Below are 18,316 nucleotides of genomic sequence, written 5' to 3' on the forward strand. Positions count from 1 at the left end.
CTACTCTACTCTACTCTACTCTACTCTACTCTACTCTACTCTACTCTACTCTACTCTTCTCTATTATATTCTATTCTACTATACTCTACTCTTCTCTACTCTACTCTACTCTATTCTATTCTATTCTATTCTACTCTACTCTACTCTACTCTACTCTATTTTACTCTACTCTACTCTACTCTACTCTGTTCTACTCTACTCTGCTCTACCCTACTCTACTCTACTCTACTCTATTCTACTCTACTCTACTCTACTTTACTCTACTCTACTCTACTCTACTCTGTTCTACTCTACTCTGCTCTATTATATTCTATTCTACTATACTCTACCCTACTCTACTCTACTCTACTCTACTCTACTCTGTTCTACTCTACTCTGCTCTATTATATTCTATTCTACTATACTCTACTCTACTCTACTCTACTCTACTCTACTCTACTCAACTCTGTTCTACTCTGTTCTACTCTGTTCTACTCTACTCTGTTATATTCTATTCTACTATACTCTACTCTACTCTACTCTGTTCTACTCTGTGCTACTCTACTCTGCTATATTATATTCTATTCTACTATACTCTACTCTACTCTACCCTACCCTACTCTACTCTACTCTACTCTACTCTACTCTGTTCTACTCTACTCTGCTCTATTATATTCTATTCTACTATACTCTACTCTACTCTACCCTATTCTACTCTACTCTACTCTATTCTACTCTACTCTACTCTACTCTACTCTACTCTACTCTACTCTACTCTGTTCTACTCTGTTCTACTCTACTCTTCTCTATTATATTCTATTCTACTCTACTCTACTCTACTCTACTCTACTCTATTCTATTCTACTCTACTCTACTCTACTCTACTCTACTCTACTCTACTCTACTCTACTCTACTCTACTCTACTCTACTCTACTCTGTTCTACTCTACTCTGCTCTATTATATTCTATTCTAATATACTCTACTCTACTCTACTCTACTCTACTCTACTCTATTCTACTCTACTCTACTCTACTTTACTCTACTCTACTCTACTCTACTCTACTCTACTCTACTCTACTCTACTCTACTCTACATTAACGTCACCTAACCTAACCTAACCTAACCTGACCTAACCTAACCAAAACTGCTCTACTCTAGTCTATTCTATTCTACTCTACTCTACTTTAACCTCATCTAACCAAACCTAACGTTACCTAACCTAACCTAACTTAACCTAACCTAACCTGACCTAACATAACCTCACCTAACTTATCCTAACGTAACCTAACCTGAACTAACCTTACATAACCTAACCTAACCAACAATATAGCTACATTTTGAGATTTTTTGCCAAACAATTTTTTTTATCTCAAATAAAAAAAATTATTTTTTTTAATAAAAAGTATCCTGTGTTACTTCTAATATCTCCAAGAACATGTGTACAAAATTTCATAATGATCGGGTTGAGTATTTTTCGTGTGAAACCGTAACAAACAAACTTACATTCACATTTATAATATCAGTAGGGATAGTAGGGATAGATAGATAGGATACGGATAGTTCAAAACATGTTTGATGTTTTGTTGTGTTTATTCGAAATGTGTCAAATCTATCAGATTCTTTCATAGACTTTTTTGAATTATTTTTTCGCCAATACTCTACAGATTACATTCCAATTTCAGTTTTGAAATCGAATAAAATTAAAAATGAGCATGATCATTGATTAGTTGGAATACTAAACACGTTTATAAGGACACAGACTTTCACGTTCAGATTCACTTTTGAACATAACAAAATCGGGGCTGTTAGGCAGTGGTCGAATGAAACTTATACTAAACGTTTCGTATGCTCCGGCGGCAGACATCTTCAGTGGTATATGCGTTGACTGTGAGGAGGAAGTTATTATTTTGAAGTCTCAATGACCAATCACGGCATACCGACCCAGATTTTGTTCTCTGTAATCATGTTATTTAGGAATATTCATGAGATCAAGCTAGTCTTTTATACTCGTAATTCGTCGAGGAGTAATAAACTATGGTTTTATCAACGCTTTGCAAACATTTGGATAGTATTTGATTCCGCACATAAACCTTCCTTTCTTATCTTCTAAATACGGTTTATGATTGAAACTATCATAAAGAAAATTGAATATATCAGTGTTGTTTGGATGATTTGAGATATTTTTGTTGTGATGTGACATGTAAGATGAAAGGTCAGGAACTAGCTGATCAAGACAAACTTAGAAAGGCTGAGAAAAATTGGCCTCAAATTGTAGCAGTTCTGGTAGGTGAGTACAAAAAATTACTGGTTGAGTAATATCTTATAGGTGCCCTTAGCAGCTTCATAGTTTTTTGAATTTCAAAGTGCTCTAACAGTGATTCGGGTCTTATCTCCTCAATCGTCGCAAAACGACGTCCTTTCATGGGTCTTTTCAATCTTATGAACATAAAAAAGTCGCAGGGGGGGCAAATCTGGTGAATACGGTGGCGGAGGCATGATTTCGCACAGTTTATTGAATTCGTCCGAAAATGTACTTATAGGACGGAACTGCAGTAACGATACTTACAGATACACGTGGTATATAAACATTGAAATTTTCATTTCTCATTTTTCGTGACACCTCTGTTCTGTTCTAATTTTATCATAGACTTTCTTAAAATTGGAAAGAAGCACCTGGTGGTCATAACTATAAACGATAGTAACACCATTGTTGAAGATTCGAAAGACGTTGCTGAACTTTTCAATAAATTCTATACAGATGCGCCTAAAAAGATATTGAGCAATATAGTCTCCTGTGACAAGGACTTCAATCATTTTCTGCGTAAAGTTACGTCACTTCCAAATTTTTTTTCTCATGCCATATCAGGAGCTAGAACTATTTCAGTTACTTAAATCAAAATTAAAAAATAAATTTTCTTCGGGAAATAGAGCCAAAAGCGGGTAGTCTGGCTTCCGCGCGCCTTTCGTCACTCAGACATAAAAACAAAAAAAAAATTTAAACATATCAAATGTAAATATTAAGGAATGATAAAATTCATGCAATGTTGTGATACATCAATAAACAATAATCCGCAGTCAAAAAATTTTTATCCCAATTTCAACGTTAATTATAAATTTGTTAATTCATAACTTTTTCTGAATTGAAAGTTAATATGAAAATCCCTATAATTATTGAACTAAAACCCTGCCATGTTTTTCCTTTGGTGAGGTTATCCTTAATAGGCAAAAAAATAGATTACCGTTGCCAAAATAAAAAAATTGTTATTTTCTATTTTTTTGAAAACTGAAAATCATAATTTTATAAAAAATACATTACAAATTTTTTTTTCTAATTTTTCATTGTTTCAATGTCTCATGGCTGAAGACTAATTAATATTTTTTAAAATTTTTCACAGCTATCGTTAATAAATTTATTATAAACAAATACATTGTTTATAAGCAATTCGAAAATTTTTTTTGGTTAATTGAAAGAAATCATGATTTGTAGAAAAAAAATAGTTCCTTAAAAAATGTCTTTGTTGCTAAAAAATGCGTTGGTTAATTAACAATCGTTTTTTGCAACTAAATATTGACATTAAGGAACTGTTTTTTTAATCATAGATTCAATTGTTCTTTAAGGTTTTTGAAAAACTTTTTTTTTTTCATTATTTTTTTAATTGTTTATTTAAAAAAAAATTGTTGTGAACAAATAATTTTTTTTTCAATGCTTTGTTCTATAATGTGTTTTTTTAATTCATTCCATTTTTTATAAAATCCTTTTGATTTATTGTTACATGACACATTTGCCGATGAACTCAAGCTGTTTAGAAGAATCGAAAGCAAAAAAGATTCTGATATGCTTCAAGATAATCTCAGTAATCCATCTACTTACTTTTTATTATCTGACCTATCTCTCAACGAAGCTGAATGCAAAATAATGAGTTTCACACGAAGGAAGTCACCCACTATCAAGAACTATTTCATAAATCACAGCAATTTACAGAGAATCAATGAGATGAAAAATCTTGGGATCATTTTTACTGGTGTGTTCAGTTTCTCTCGGCACATTGAATACTTAGTATCTGAATGTTATAGAAAAATGAGCTTTGTTTTGAGATCTAGTCGTGAATTCAATCACGATACTTGTTTGTTACTCTGATACTATAGAAAAGTCCAAAAACGATTATTAAGAACACTCTTTTTCAAAAAACACAATCTCTGGTGTTTATTTATATCGTATTCTAACCAATTACAAGAATTTAATGTAACTACTACTATATAACTAGCTAATTTCATATAAACATTGAATTATACGAAAGAAAAAATTCTTTCGAAACAAATACTTCTATATGAACACTGAATTATACAGAAGATACTTTTCTCTACTCAGTTTGTATTTCAAACATTCGTTGTGGAATAAAAATCAGATACTTTAAATGAATGGTAACAAATTGCACTTAGATAAAACACTGCCATCCTCACTGGTATACATCGATGTTTCGTCTTAAGACACTTGCCCTTAGGCTCTTCAGTACCAAATTGGATAACATTATAGAAAATACACACACTTCCTCTCTTTGGAAGACTCCCTTATCCTTCTTTTTTTTGTATCAAGATGGAGTAGTAGAAAGCCAAAAACTTTTTTTCCCAAAAATTAGTCACTCCTAAAAAATATAACCCCTTCAATTCAAGTGATTTTTGTTTTTATCATTCTTAGAAAACTAAAAGTATCTGAAATTCTCTCTACTATTGATTTTATTGTACCTGACGTAAGACTGAGAAGAAAAGACAATTTATTTCGTATCTCAAACAATTTGTCGCCTCTTCAATAATGTCTCGAAACCGTTAACAAAATGGTGAGTAACTGTGAAAGGGATATATTCAGTACTCATGATGCACTGTTTGGAACCTTTGGTGTAGTAATGAGTATTACTGGAGTTTTTTCCCAACACCAAATCGTTATTTTTAACACCTCGACACGTGTTTCGATCATCAAGTGATCATCTTCAAAAACGAAGATTAAAACTGACAGTGTTAACCTTCCTCTATTACAGAGGGACAACTCTTTCGAATGCTCAAACGGTCATTTCATTATTTATTGTTTTATATTGTTATATTCTACATCGATTTTAACTGTAATAATATAATAATCTTTATTTGAAATAGGTAATCCTAATCTACATTCACAAAGTATAATCTTATATATATAGTAATTAGCAGCTACTTCGATAGTATTAATATATTTGTTTTGTTTTAAATTTAAACGTACACACTAGGTATTTACATTTCGAGTCATATTCTCCATTGTTTTGCTAAAAGAAAACCATTCAAGTATAGCCAAATACCATAATAATCATATACAATCCTTCATATGAACCAATGAGAATGCTATCCCAATATACACTTATAGCCCGAAAGAAAATACATATATTGATACCATTCACGTACAGCCAAATACAACAATAATCATAATCATAATGAATACTATATGTAGGGAACTTTAAAAAAATTGTGTATCATGTAAGTGGAAACCATTCTGTTTGTTGTTCAGTATAAATACATTTCTATTATGCACCATTCTAATTACTCATTTTCTTTCAGCTTGTTTATCCAGTTTAACGAGTGGATTGTTCTTGGCATGGCCCTCGCCGTTCATACTGAAGATCACCCAAGACAAGGAGAACTATGCCATTAGTGAGGACCAAGCATCTTACTTCACCATATTCAATGTTGTAGGACTGATTGTATTCCCCCCCTTCTTAACCATTTTCAATATCCCCGATGTTATTGGGAGAAAACCGACTATAATGTTAACTGCAATTCCACATATGATATCCTGGATTTTGATAGCCTTCTGTACCGATTTGTACCTACTCTATTTAGCAAGATTTACATCTGGATTGGGCGATGCGTTGGTATTTGCCTCTTTACCTGTTTATATTGGAGAAATCACGACACCTAAAGTAAGGGGAATATGGGGGAATGGTTTGATTTGTTCTATATTTCTCGGACAATTCCTTATGAACGCCATTGGTTCTTACTGCAATGTCCAAGAGACGTCTTTCATTTGTCTAACAGTGCCAGTGATATTAGTAGTTGCTTTGACTTTCATACCGGAATCTCCGTACTTCTACGTAATGACAGGGAAAGACGAGAGAGCAGAGAAATCTTTGCAAAAACTCAGAGGAATAGACGATATTGAGAAAGAATTGTTACAACTGAAGGCTGCAGTGGAAAGACAAATGTCAGAAACTGGAACATGGAAAGATCTCGTCATGGTCAGAAGTAACAGAAGAGCCTTAGTAGCGTTAGTTTTCCTTCGTTTTTCTCAGGTCACCTCAGGAATTTTTGTGTTCGCATCATATATGCAGTTTATTTTCGAGAAGGCTGGGGGGGAAATTGAGCCAGGAGTGTCGTCAATGATTTACATGGGACTCACCTTCATCATATATTCTGGTGGAACATATGTTTGTGACAAATTCGGCCGAAAGAAATCTTACATGATTTCTATGGCATTATCTGGGTTGGTACTTTTATCTGAATCTACATTTTTCTATATAGACAAATATTACCCAGAGTTCATTATTGAATCGATTACGTGGTTTCCTCTAGCGGGATTGATAATTTTCATAATATTCTCGTCCTTTGGGATAGGTACTATTCCTACACTGATGTTGGGGGAGTTATTCTCTGCAAATATTAAATCTAAGGGCGTGAGTGTTATTTCTATTGTTTTCGGGCTTACAGTTATTACATTGAATTACATATTTTATTTCCTTAATTCCTATACAGGACTGTCTGGCCCTTTCTTACTTTTCGGGTGTTGCAATATTGTGTCGGCAATTTTGACAAAATTTCTAGTTCCCGAGACGAAAGGTAAATCTTTGGAGGAAATCCAGTTGGCATTAAAGAGAATGAAGAATTCGTTGCCCTCAAAATGAAACATAGTAAGACGTATCTATTTTTCTTGTGAAAATTCTTTTACAATAGTGATTGATTCGTTTACTAATTGTTTGCCTTTATTGAGACTCATTCGTAAGTGTCGACAAATTGAGAAATCCATATACAGGGTGATTCAAAAGTACTTTGAAAAACTTCAGAAGGTGATTCCTCACAATATTCTTATATGAATTATCCAAATAAATAAATGTCCGGAAACGCTTCGTTTCCAAGATACAGGATGTTGAAGTTTTATTTTTATTTTCGTTTTTTCCAAATAACTTTTGAAATACCGAACTTAATCAAACGAAACTTGGTAATAGGAGGTTTTTGAGGTGTCGAATTCGAACCTGATGTTCTTATTGCTCTTACTCGTAGGGGGCGCCACCTACACGTCTTTTTCTTTTTTAAAGATTCATAACTTTTTTGGGCGTACTTCTAGCTCATTTTTCAGTAAAAAAATCGATTCCACTATCATATCTACGTAAATAAGCTACCCTTGTTACTGGTCGCTGTAAGCAACCGTTTTCTAAATATTTGGACTTGAAAACTTCAAGTCGATTATTTGATAATCCATGCATGTTGAAGTTATTACGAATATTTTGCATTTTTCACAAGAATGCTTTGGAAATAAATTTGACGTTTGTGAGTAGTTTTGGTAATTACATATTTTGTGACAGACGTTTTGTTGAAGTTTCCGTAAGTAGAAGTAGAAAACACTTATTTTGAAAAAATGGATTATTTAAACAATAATGCTCATTTAGCCAATATGCATTTCGTTTATGGCCTTGCGGCTGGCAATGCGCGCGAAGCAAGACGTATTTACCAGGAGCGATTTCCTAATCGAGTACTGCCTTCAGCTCCAACATTTGCTAGTCTCCACCGTCGTTTGGCAGAAACAGGTAGCTTTGAGAGGGCAGCTGATATTATTGGAAGACCACGAGCAGTCCGAACCCCAGAATTGGAAGAAGCAGTTTTGAACGCTCTCGAGGAGAATCCAGAAACAAGCACAATGAGTAATTGCTGAAGCTGTCAATTCTACTCAGTCCACAGTTTGGAGAATTATCCACGATCAACAGTTTTATTCATACCATATTCGAAGGGTACAAGCTCTTTTGCCATGAGACTTTCCCCAACGCATTACTATGTGTCAATGGTTTTTGAGAAAATTGGCTGGAAATCCTCAATATTTAAGATATGTACTCTTCACGGACGAGGCAAATTTCTCCCGAAATGCTATCACAAACTTTCATAACAACCATGTTTGGGCTCTCGAAAATCCGCACGCAGTTAGTGAAAGGCATTATCAGTATCAATTTTCTGTAAATGTATGGGCGGCAATAATTGATAATTACTTGATAGGTCCTTTCTTTCTTCCGCTCCGACTGAATGGCGCAACTTACAGACACTTTTTAGAAAATAAATTGCCGGGACTACTTCAGAATGTACCATTAGAAATTCTTATCCGCATGTGGTTTATGCATGATGGGGCTCCGGCTCATTTGAGCGTTGTAGCCAGGGAATTCCTTAACACATTCTATCCAAATCGATGGATCGGTAGGGGTGTAGAAGAACCTAACCAGGCGTGTGCACCAAGGTCCCCAGATCTAAACCCGATAGATTTTTATTTTTGGGGACATTTGAAGTCGCTAGTTTATAAGACTCCAGTAGTGAACGAGGAAGATCTAAGAAACCGAATAGTACACGCCTGTGAAACAATAAGAAACACACCAATAATTTTTGGGCGGGTACGAGATTCAATGACTAGACGACTGACTGCCTGTATCTTCGCTGAAGGTGGACACTTCCAACAATTTATTTGAATACAATTTAGTTTCGTTTATTTTAGTTTATTCTACATATTCAAAATTTCCTGAAATAAAATGTTGACAATTCTTGCAAAATTTATTAAAACAAATACTGATTATGCACCCTTGATACAAAAATAACTATTTCGCTTAAGGATGTAATAAAGGAACGTACCCAACAGTAATGACCTCTTCAAACGAGTAAAACGTCAAATTCATTTCCAAAGCATTCTTGTGAAAAAAGCAAAATATTCGTAATAACTTTAACATGCATCGATTATCAAATAATCGACTTGAAGATTTCAAGTCCAAATATTTAGAAAACGGTTGCTTACAGCGACTAGTAACAAGGGTAGCTTATTTACGTAGATATGATAGAGGAATCGAGTTTTTTACTGAAAAATGTGCTAGAAGTACGCCCAAAAAAGTAATGAATCTTTAAAAAAGAAAAAGACGTGTAGGTGGCGCCCCCTATGAGTAATTGCAATAAGAACATCAGGTTCGAATTCGACATCTCAAAACCTCCTATTACCAAGTTTCGTTCAATTAAGTTCAGTATTTCAAAAGTTATTTGAAAAAAACGAAAATAAAAATAAAACTTTAACATCCTGTATCTTGGAAACGAAGCGTTTCCGGACATTTATTTATTTGGACAATTCATATTAGAATATTGTGAGGAATCACCTCCTGAAGTTTGTCAAAGTACTTTTGAATCACCCTGTATAGGAAATGCTGTTTTTGTGTGTACCATCAAAAAAAAGACGTTAATGGACAAGAGAATCGAGACTCACATGACTACAGGACAATTACTATAAGACTTCAACAATATAGGAGCCGACAGTTTAAAAGCGAAAAAATATTAAACAATCGTTTTTAAGGAAAAAATCAACCGAATAAATACTCGTTAATGTGTTTACCAGTTTGTTTTTTTTCTATAAGACTGTAGTATGTAGAGTGTGATTTATTTACAAGACTTCATTTTTAGATGTTCAAAATATTTATTATATGAATTTTTAAATAAAGAATTTCAAGAATGCCGCGGTTAGAAATTTGGACATCTGGTTTCGAGTTGAACCGCGTTCAAAATTTTGCGTTGTTCGACGTTTCGGCTTCGACTTTGACATTTTCAGGAAGTAGAAAAGTGTGGCTGCCCTGAAAGATACACTTCATATATTCTTGTTAATTTGGAAATGAAGATTCATATTTTTCATTGGATTTTATAGTTGATTCAGAAACAATTTTATAGATTGAATGGGAATACTTACTTCGAATGAGACATTGCGATAATTTTAATCTGAAAAAAGTCTACAGGGATTATTTGAGTGATTCTTCACTGGATGAATCAGTTTCATTAGGATTGATGACAACTGGAATAATTTTTTCTGATAATGAGTCTATGCGATCATCCAGATTACACATCTCTGCTTCGATTCTGATTGTTTTGTAAATACATTTTTCCCAAGCTTTTTGGTCGACTGTTTCCAGAGCACTGTATAGGTATTTCTTTACTTCACACAGCTTGATGGTCAAGGGAAACCGCATGGACATTTGGGAAAACTTGAACATCCATAAATTTAACAGTCATAAATCACTTATCGAGGAACAACTACAAATCAAAACACAACAAGACCTCACATTCAATATATTAAACAAAACCATACACATTCCTAGAGAAGATCTAACACGAAGAAGAGTACCTGATGCAGAACAAATACAGGCAAATTTACCTAAAGTACCTGAGTTAGGACGCTCTGACCGTATAAAGAGGCAGAAAACAGGATGACCAGTTCAGTTTGAAGGGTGCCTAGAAGATGACAGTACTACCAAGTGTCGAAAGCGCTTGCAGATAATTTATAGAAGATATAAAGCTTCAAATCCTTTTTGTAGAATTTAATATCGAAATATATAAAGTAAAGTCCGTAAAGTATGGAACAAATTCATTTTTAGCTAAACAGGTCATTTTAAGAAATAATCCTGAAACACGTCGATTTTTGATGGTAATTTACCGTATTTCAAAATAATAATCTAATATACAGGGTGAATTACGTTCGAGTAATGACGTCACCGTCATTTTTTTCAAATGGAACACCCCCATTTTGTCTCAATTTTCGGATTACTCTAGCTGAGCTGATTCCAAAAATGTATCACATGTTGATTCCAATTGGTACAGGGTGGACAAAAATACAGTAGTTGTGTGTGTGCTAATAAAGTAACGCATAACATTCTTTATTAGGTAAATCAACAATTTTATCAAAAATACTTATTGTCTAGCGGACAGAATATGCTGGAATACATGACTTTATATTAAATGTTCGAACTGCAGCCCTTGCTGTATTTGACAGTAACCCAAACGGTGTACAAATTCTTGTTGAATCTTGTGTATGGTTTTTTGCGTAATATTGTTTATTTCTGTTCGAATTTTCACTTGTACATCTTCAATATCTGCTCGTTTCGTTTTATAAATAACATTCTTCAGATGGCCCCACAGAAAATAATCCAAAGGATTTAAATCTGGTGACCTCGCTGGCCATTCAGTGGGTCCACGTCTACCAATCCACCTGTTCGGAAAAATTTCATCTACGTACCTTCTAACATCTACATCATAATGTGGAGGTGCACCATCCTGTTGAAACCATAAACTTTCATCAAAACCTCCAGGATTGCGTATGCTGGGAAATAAATTACGTGAAGTAGGTACGAGATACCCCCTTAAAAACCCCACAGGATGCTCACGCATCCAGTGGGGGTTTTCTTTTGCCCAGTATCTACAATTCTGACGGTTAACCTCACCATTTAACGTGAAAGTGGACTCATCAGAAAAAATGATGTTTTGTATCAAGAGAGGGTCTCGATGACATTTATCCATCATTTCTTCGCAAAATTGGAGTTGTTTATCGGGATCATCTTCGTTTCATTCTTGCACAAGTTTGATTTTATAAGGATGCCATTTTTGAAGCTTCAATAGTTTGTGTATCGTTGTTTTGCCAACACCGATTTCGCGACTAACTTTACGAACAGAAGTGTGCGCATCTTCTTCAAAACTCAGTAAGACTTCTAATGCTGTATCAGCATTTGCAGGGGGACGACCTGATTTGCGTACATTTGCAACCGTACCAGTTTCTCGAAATTTCGTTTCCAGCTTACTGACTGTTGAAACGCGTTATAGGTCTTTCTGGATATTTATCATTAAACAAATTGCACACTTCCATCTGAGTTCGCGATCTGTCTCCATACCCAATCATCATAAGTATTTCAATTCTTTGTTTTACACTTAACTCCATTTCTACTTCCAATTAAATCTAAGCAATCAGTCGAATATTCACGAATACCAAAAATACTGTAGTACTAAACTGTCACTGAACATCAATAAATTACTAAACAAATAATGATATTTCACAAAAAACTAGACGACTATGTTTTTTATAAATAAGAAATAAGAAATAATTTCTTTCATATTCTGTCTGCTAGACCACAAGTACCAAACATGTTTGGAAACAGCTCATTTTTATTACTCTAAACATGTAGCAAACTACGGGGTGTTACATTTGAACCAATTGCCGCTAGACAATAAGTATTTTTGATAATATTGTTAATTTACCTAATAAAGAATGTTACGCGTTACTGTATTTTTGTCCACCCTGTACCAATTGGAATCAACATGTGATACATTTTTTGAATCAGCTCAGCTAGAGTAATCCGAAAATTGAGACAAAATGGGGGTGTTCCATTTGAAAAAAATGACGGTGACGTCATTACTCGAACGTAATTCACCCTGTATATTAGATTATTATTTTAAAATACGGTAAATTAACATCAAAAATCGACGTGTTTCAGGATTATTTCTTAAAATGACCTGTTTAGCTGAAAATGAATTTGTTCAATACTTTACGGACACAGTGTATATATATATATATATATATATATATATATATATATATATATATATATATATATATATATATTATATACATATATATATATATATATATATATATATATATATATATATATATATATATATATATATATATATAATATAGTAATTGTGATTCTTATATTATCTAACACTCTTGTTGTTTTGTCAAAATCGGCATAGTTGCTGTTTTGTCCGTTTGATGGATATCCGCCTTAAGAAGACATGAAAGTACATCATCCATTACCCAACGACACGGAAAAGAAACCAATATTCCTTAAACATAATTAAAGAAACCAAGAATCCATTGAAAAAATGTGAAAATTATAAGTACGGGTATTACTTATTTGGTTATTATTGGCTGAATATTAGTTTTGGAAAATAAAATTAATATGAAATTCCAGAAGTGCGTAATCTGACTGGAAAAAGGGAGTTGGAAGATTGAATCTTTCAATTTCACCTCAACCTGATTTTCTACTTCTGACATGAACTCGTGCGTGTGTAAGAACCTTCACCCAATGAGATTTTGATACCACCAGATTGCCCAATACATATTTACATAACTTTTGCATGACTCCATCATTTTTAGTTTCTTATCAGTCATTTATAGCCCAGTATTAAAGTTATGTATAAGCAATGAGTACAATACATCAATTGCGTTTTGGCATAAAGATGAATACTTACTTTTAGTGGTTAAACAGTGATTTGACGAGTGAAAATGTCTGTAGATAAGGGTCAATCCAAAACTGGAGGAAAAGATTGGCCACAAATTTTAGCAGTTCTCATCGGTAAGAATTGTAAATTGTTTCTAGGTTCGCAACGCAAGTCTCAAGTATTCTTATCGAAATAATTCAAAGACATTATATATTCTGATGTGAATTTTATCAATATTTAATGTGAACATCTCAGAATACATGTTTGAAAATAACTGAAAAAAAGCAAAGCGTGGATTGTAAGAAATACATAAACTATCCTGAACTGAAATCGGAACTGAGAGAAACAAACTGGTTAACCGTATATAATGAAACAAGAATTGAAGAAGCGATGACACTTTTTATAGAAAAATTAACTCGAACAATAGAAAAACACACTAAAAAAATAAAAATCAAGAGAAAATTAATCGAAAGGAAAATTTGGATAACAGAGGGCCTAGTAAAATCTATAAATACCAAAGAAAAATTATATAAAAAATATATTAAAAATCCCGAACAGTACAAAAAAGAATATGTAACATACAAAAATCAACTGAACAGGCTGATAGAAACTACAAAAAAAAAACTACTATGTCAAAAAGATAGAAAAAAATTAAAATAACACGAAAGCATTATGGAACACTGTGAAAACTCTACACAACTCCCATCCAAAACAAGAGATATCAAAAATTGAATCAAAAAACAAAAATATAGTCGAAGATGAACAGGAGATGACTGAAATCTTCAACAACTATTTCATAAATGTAGGGAAAACTCTAGCAGAAAATATAACACCCTCACTTGAACCCACACCTGAAAGAGAACCAGTCCTAAATTCGTTATTTCTGACACCCACTACGGAACAAGAAATCAAGACAACAATTGATTCACTAAAAAATGGAAAAACTCCCGGGTACGATTCGATCACCGCCGAAACGCTCAAAAGAATATCAGAAGTCTCAACTCCATTGGCACATCTGATCAATAGAATATTCTCTACTGGAATTTGTCCTTCACACTTCAAACTGAGCATTGTTAAACCTGCCTTGGAGGAATTAGAATTTAGGGGTATCGTGCTCAAATTATTCAGAAATTACTTATCAAATAGGAAACAGTCAGTACAAATTAAAGACAAAATAAGCACTCAACAGATAATCACATGTGGAGTACCACAAGGTACCGTCTTAGGACCCATTCTCTTCACTATTTATGTGAATAAACTATTTACCCTGAAGTGTGGAGGAGAAATCTACAGCTTTGCTGACGACACAGTTGTGTTATACAAAGATGATTCATGGAGCAACCTGAAAAGCAAAATCGAGTTAGATTTTGAAAGTGTGTTGAAATGGTTCGACCAGAATTACCTCACAGTAAACTATGACAAGACCAAGTTTATGCCATTTGCCATCTACAAAAACAATTAGGGTGGGGAGGCATAGCCGATTTCCACCTAAAAAAATTGAAATTTTGCAAAAAAGATTCCTAAAAATAATATTCAAGAGATCATATAGGTATCCTACAGACGAATTATATAAAGAATCGAAATGCTTCGATTTGAAACAATCATTTTTTTATAGCATTTTAGTTAACCTATACAGAAACAAACACGAACTGAAAACACTAGAACATAAATACACAACAAGACAAAAAATCAATTCTGATATTCGTACGAAATCCTCAAAAAAAGCGGTGGGACAACGATGTTATACTTACCTCGCACCTCGGGTTTTCAACTTCTTACATAAAAGTTTAAAGGATCTCATCACTCACATCAACTCTATCACTTTAATCAGGAAAAAACTAAAATCGTACACATTTAATCTAGACAGAAAAGTAATTCACGATATATTAAGAGTACAGAACAATTAGTTGAAAATTAAAGGGTTATTTCCCCTATGTTGACTACAATATTGGAAAAATTATAAAATACCTCTACATTAAACAACAAAATTTATGAATAAACAGGAAAAAACCCCACGCACAACCTAGGTTTCTGTGGGTCTTCCCGTTTATTCATGGAAATCATCGAAGAAACTGATATCCATTATTGTACTTAGAATGATACAGAAACTTATATTCACAATTCACAACAATAAGTATTAGTACTATTACATTGTTAATATAATATTGTCCAACTTAGGAGTGTTCTCTATATGCATCATCATTATTATTGTTTTACTTTACACATTTTAATATTCTGTCCACGCACAAGTTTCACTTTTGTGGGTCTTTTTTTCTTTTATTTATTCACCATTGTTATATTTATATATATATATATTGTAAAATTGATTTGAAATCTTGGTAAATAAATATTATATTATTATATTATATTATTATCATGTTGGTGGTCCTGAATTAAATCCTGAGCTGAAGAACAATCAAATAAGTTGATATGTGTCCTTGGCATGCACTGTTTGGAACCTTGGGGGTAGAAATGAATATTACTGGAGTTTTATCCCAACACCAAAGTGTTATTTCAACACCTCAAAACGTGTTTCGGTTACCAAGTGATCATCTTCAAGAGGAAGAGTGAACTCAGTTTAATTATTCATTATTAAATGAAATGAAATTGAAAGATCATTGTTTATTTGATCTCTTTTGCATACCCAACATCAATGAAACCTATTTTTCCGAATTTTTTTACAATTTTCGATTCACTGTTTTGTTTTGTGAAATTCACTCCTTTCATGTCGTGTGATATTTCTTCTGAAGAAAATCCTAACTGTTCTATTAGAGAATAAACGAATAAAAACTAATCTGTTTCAGCATGCATGTCCAGTTTGACAAGTGGAATGTTCGTCGCTTGGCCATCACCTTTCATTGTCAAGATCACCCAAGACAAGGAGAACTATGATATAAGTGAAGACCAAGCTTCTTATTTCACCATCTGGATAAATGTAGGAATCGTAGTGCTTTCTCCATTCTTCACAATTTTCAGCATAACCGATTTGATTGGAAGAAAACGAACCCTGATGTTGACAGCTATTCCACATGGGTCATCCTGGCTCATGAAAGCTTTCAGTACGAACTTGTACGTACTCAATTTAGCAAGATTCACTGCAGGGCTGGGAGATGCGATTTTGTTCGCCTCTCTGCCAGCCTACATTGGAGAGATTACGACACCAAGAATCAGAGGAGTCTGGGGAAATGCTCTGATTTGCTCATTATTTCTGGGGCAGTTTCTGATGAACGTCATCGGTGCTTACTGCAGCGTTCAACAAACATCTTTCATTTGCTTAACGATACCAGTGATATTTCTAGTTCTTTTCTCTCTGATGCCAGAGTCTCCATATTTTTATGCCATGAAAGGAAGAGAGGAGGAAGCAAAAATCGCACTTCAACGACTGAGAGGAACGGATGCGGTCGAAGAAGAATTAACTAATTTGAATTCTGCAGTCAGAAGGCAAATGTCAGAAACCGGCACGTGGAAAGATCTCATTATGCTTCGAAGTAATAGAAAAGCTTTGACAGCGGCACTCTTCCTGCGCATCTCACAAGTTTTGGTGGGGGTTTACGTTTTTGCTTCGTATACTCAATTCATTTTTCAAAAAGCGGGAGGAAATTTGAGTTCTGAAATGTCCTCAATTATTTATGTAGGGTTGAGCTTCGTTTTGTTCTCAATCGGAGCTTATTTCTCTGATAAATTCGGTAGGAGGAAGTCATATGCTATTTCTTCGGGTTTATCATCGATTGTGCTCTTATCAGAAGCAGTTTATTTTTACATAGAGTCAAACCACCCAGAACTGAATATCGATAATATCCAGTGGTTTCCTCTAGCAGGCATGATTGTTTTTATAGTATTCACATCTTTCGGTGTCGCTATTATTCCTACGTTGATGTTGGGTGAGTTATTTTCCGCGAGCATCAAATCTAAAGGAGTTGGTGCTGTTACAACACTTTTTGGACTCTTCGTGTTTCTTGCTAATTATATATTTTATTTCATCAACTCCTACACGGGACTTTACGGTCCTTTCTTACTTTTTGGTTGCTGCTCCGTCATATCATCTATTTTGACGATTTACCTGGTTCCCGAAACGAAAGGTAAATCTTTAGAAGAAATTCAACAGATTCTGAATAGCAAAATTACTTGTAGTGATATTAAAGAGTGATGTTATTTGACTGTTTTTTTTATTGATACAACATTTTCCTTACTGGATGAAACCTTTCATCACCAAGTGGAATATCATCTCTTTGGGATATCTTAATATACACACATCGGAAAAGTCTAGGGATATTTTTATAACATACTAAATATCATAAAAATAAATGCATGAGGTCGTTTAATTTCGAATAAATTGGTACACTCGACCACCCTGTAGATTTCTATGGGTTGAACAAAGCCTGCAAAAACGGTAACTAATCTTTTATCAAGTTTTTTACAAACTGTAGGTTTTCGGCTAAAATGAATAATCTGAAAGTGTCGAGTTTGTACATTCTATGCAGTTCTTGCTCAGCAATTAAACTGGAAATATTGTGCTTTAACATGGAACGCCATCACTTACCATTGGCTGAGATGAATAGAGATGTAGGGCTTCTTCAAGGTGGCATGCGACAAAATGATCTAGCTCTTCGTTTGGGGGTCTCCAAAAGTGTTATCAGTCGATTGTGGCGGCGTTTCCGTGAAACTGGCAGTCCAGCCGAACAACATCCAGGGCGAGGACGCGCTACAACTGCAGTTCAAGACCGATTTTTGGTCTTAACCGCAAGAAGACAACCGACAATCACAGCACCTGAGTTGGTTAACGTGTTGCAGCAGACGCACCAGGTAACCATTGGTCGTGATACTGTCAGAAATCGACTGCATGAAGCAGATATCCACAACAGAAGGCCACTTAGATGTCCACCTTTGTCGAGAGGCAGTCGCGGTAGAAGATTAGAGTGGTGTCAAGAACATCAAAACTGGGATGCAAATGATTGGGCCACAGTTTTGTTTACAGACGAATCCAGATTTGGATTTCATCCAGATTCTCGTCGAGTAAGACTGTGGAGACGACCTGGAAATAA

The 18,316-nt window shown here is 34.1% G+C and overlaps 1 protein-coding gene across 3 annotated transcripts; it reads left to right on the plus strand.

Annotated features, from left to right (window-relative positions):
• The first annotated feature begins 2,056 nt into the window (after positions 1 to 2,056).
• LOC111516060 (facilitated trehalose transporter Tret1) lies at positions 2,057 to 17,431 on the plus strand. 3 transcript variants are annotated; one of them, XM_023172255.2, is made up of 3 exons: positions 2,057 to 2,268; positions 5,562 to 6,483; positions 16,079 to 16,306. In XM_023172255.2, exons 1-3 carry the CDS (start codon positions 2,187 to 2,189, stop codon positions 16,164 to 16,166), a joined length of 1,092 nt encoding a protein of 363 aa, XP_023028023.2. In that variant the 5' UTR covers positions 2,057 to 2,186; the 3' UTR covers positions 16,167 to 16,306. The 3 variants fall into 3 exon arrangements, with proteins under 3 accessions (XP_023028023.2, XP_074028289.1, XP_074028288.1); XM_074172188.1 differs by lacking the exon at positions 2,057 to 2,268 and having other exon boundaries at positions 6,344 to 6,483; positions 16,079 to 17,431; XM_074172187.1 differs by lacking the exons at positions 2,057 to 2,268; positions 5,562 to 6,483 and adding an exon at positions 13,218 to 13,408 and having other exon boundaries at positions 16,079 to 17,431.
• The last annotated feature ends 885 nt before the right edge of the window (positions 17,432 to 18,316 follow it).

This window comes from Leptinotarsa decemlineata, unplaced genomic scaffold, assembly GCF_025532065.1.
Source record: "Leptinotarsa decemlineata unplaced genomic scaffold, Ldec_3_MD MMD2_tig00000035_RagTag_RagTag, whole genome shotgun sequence".
Taxonomy (NCBI): Eukaryota; Metazoa; Arthropoda; class Insecta; order Coleoptera; family Chrysomelidae; genus Leptinotarsa; species Leptinotarsa decemlineata.

Excerpts from the sequence above, each read along its gene's own strand:
- LOC111516060 (XM_074172187.1), top strand. The coding sequence starts at position 13,339 with ATGTCTGTAGATAAGGGTCAATCCAAAACTGGAGGAAAAGATTGGCCA. Across the intron at positions 13,409-16,078 it reads AATTTTAGCAGTTCTCATCG|CATGCATGTCCAGTTTGACA; the intron begins GTAAGAATTGTA and ends AATCTGTTTCAG.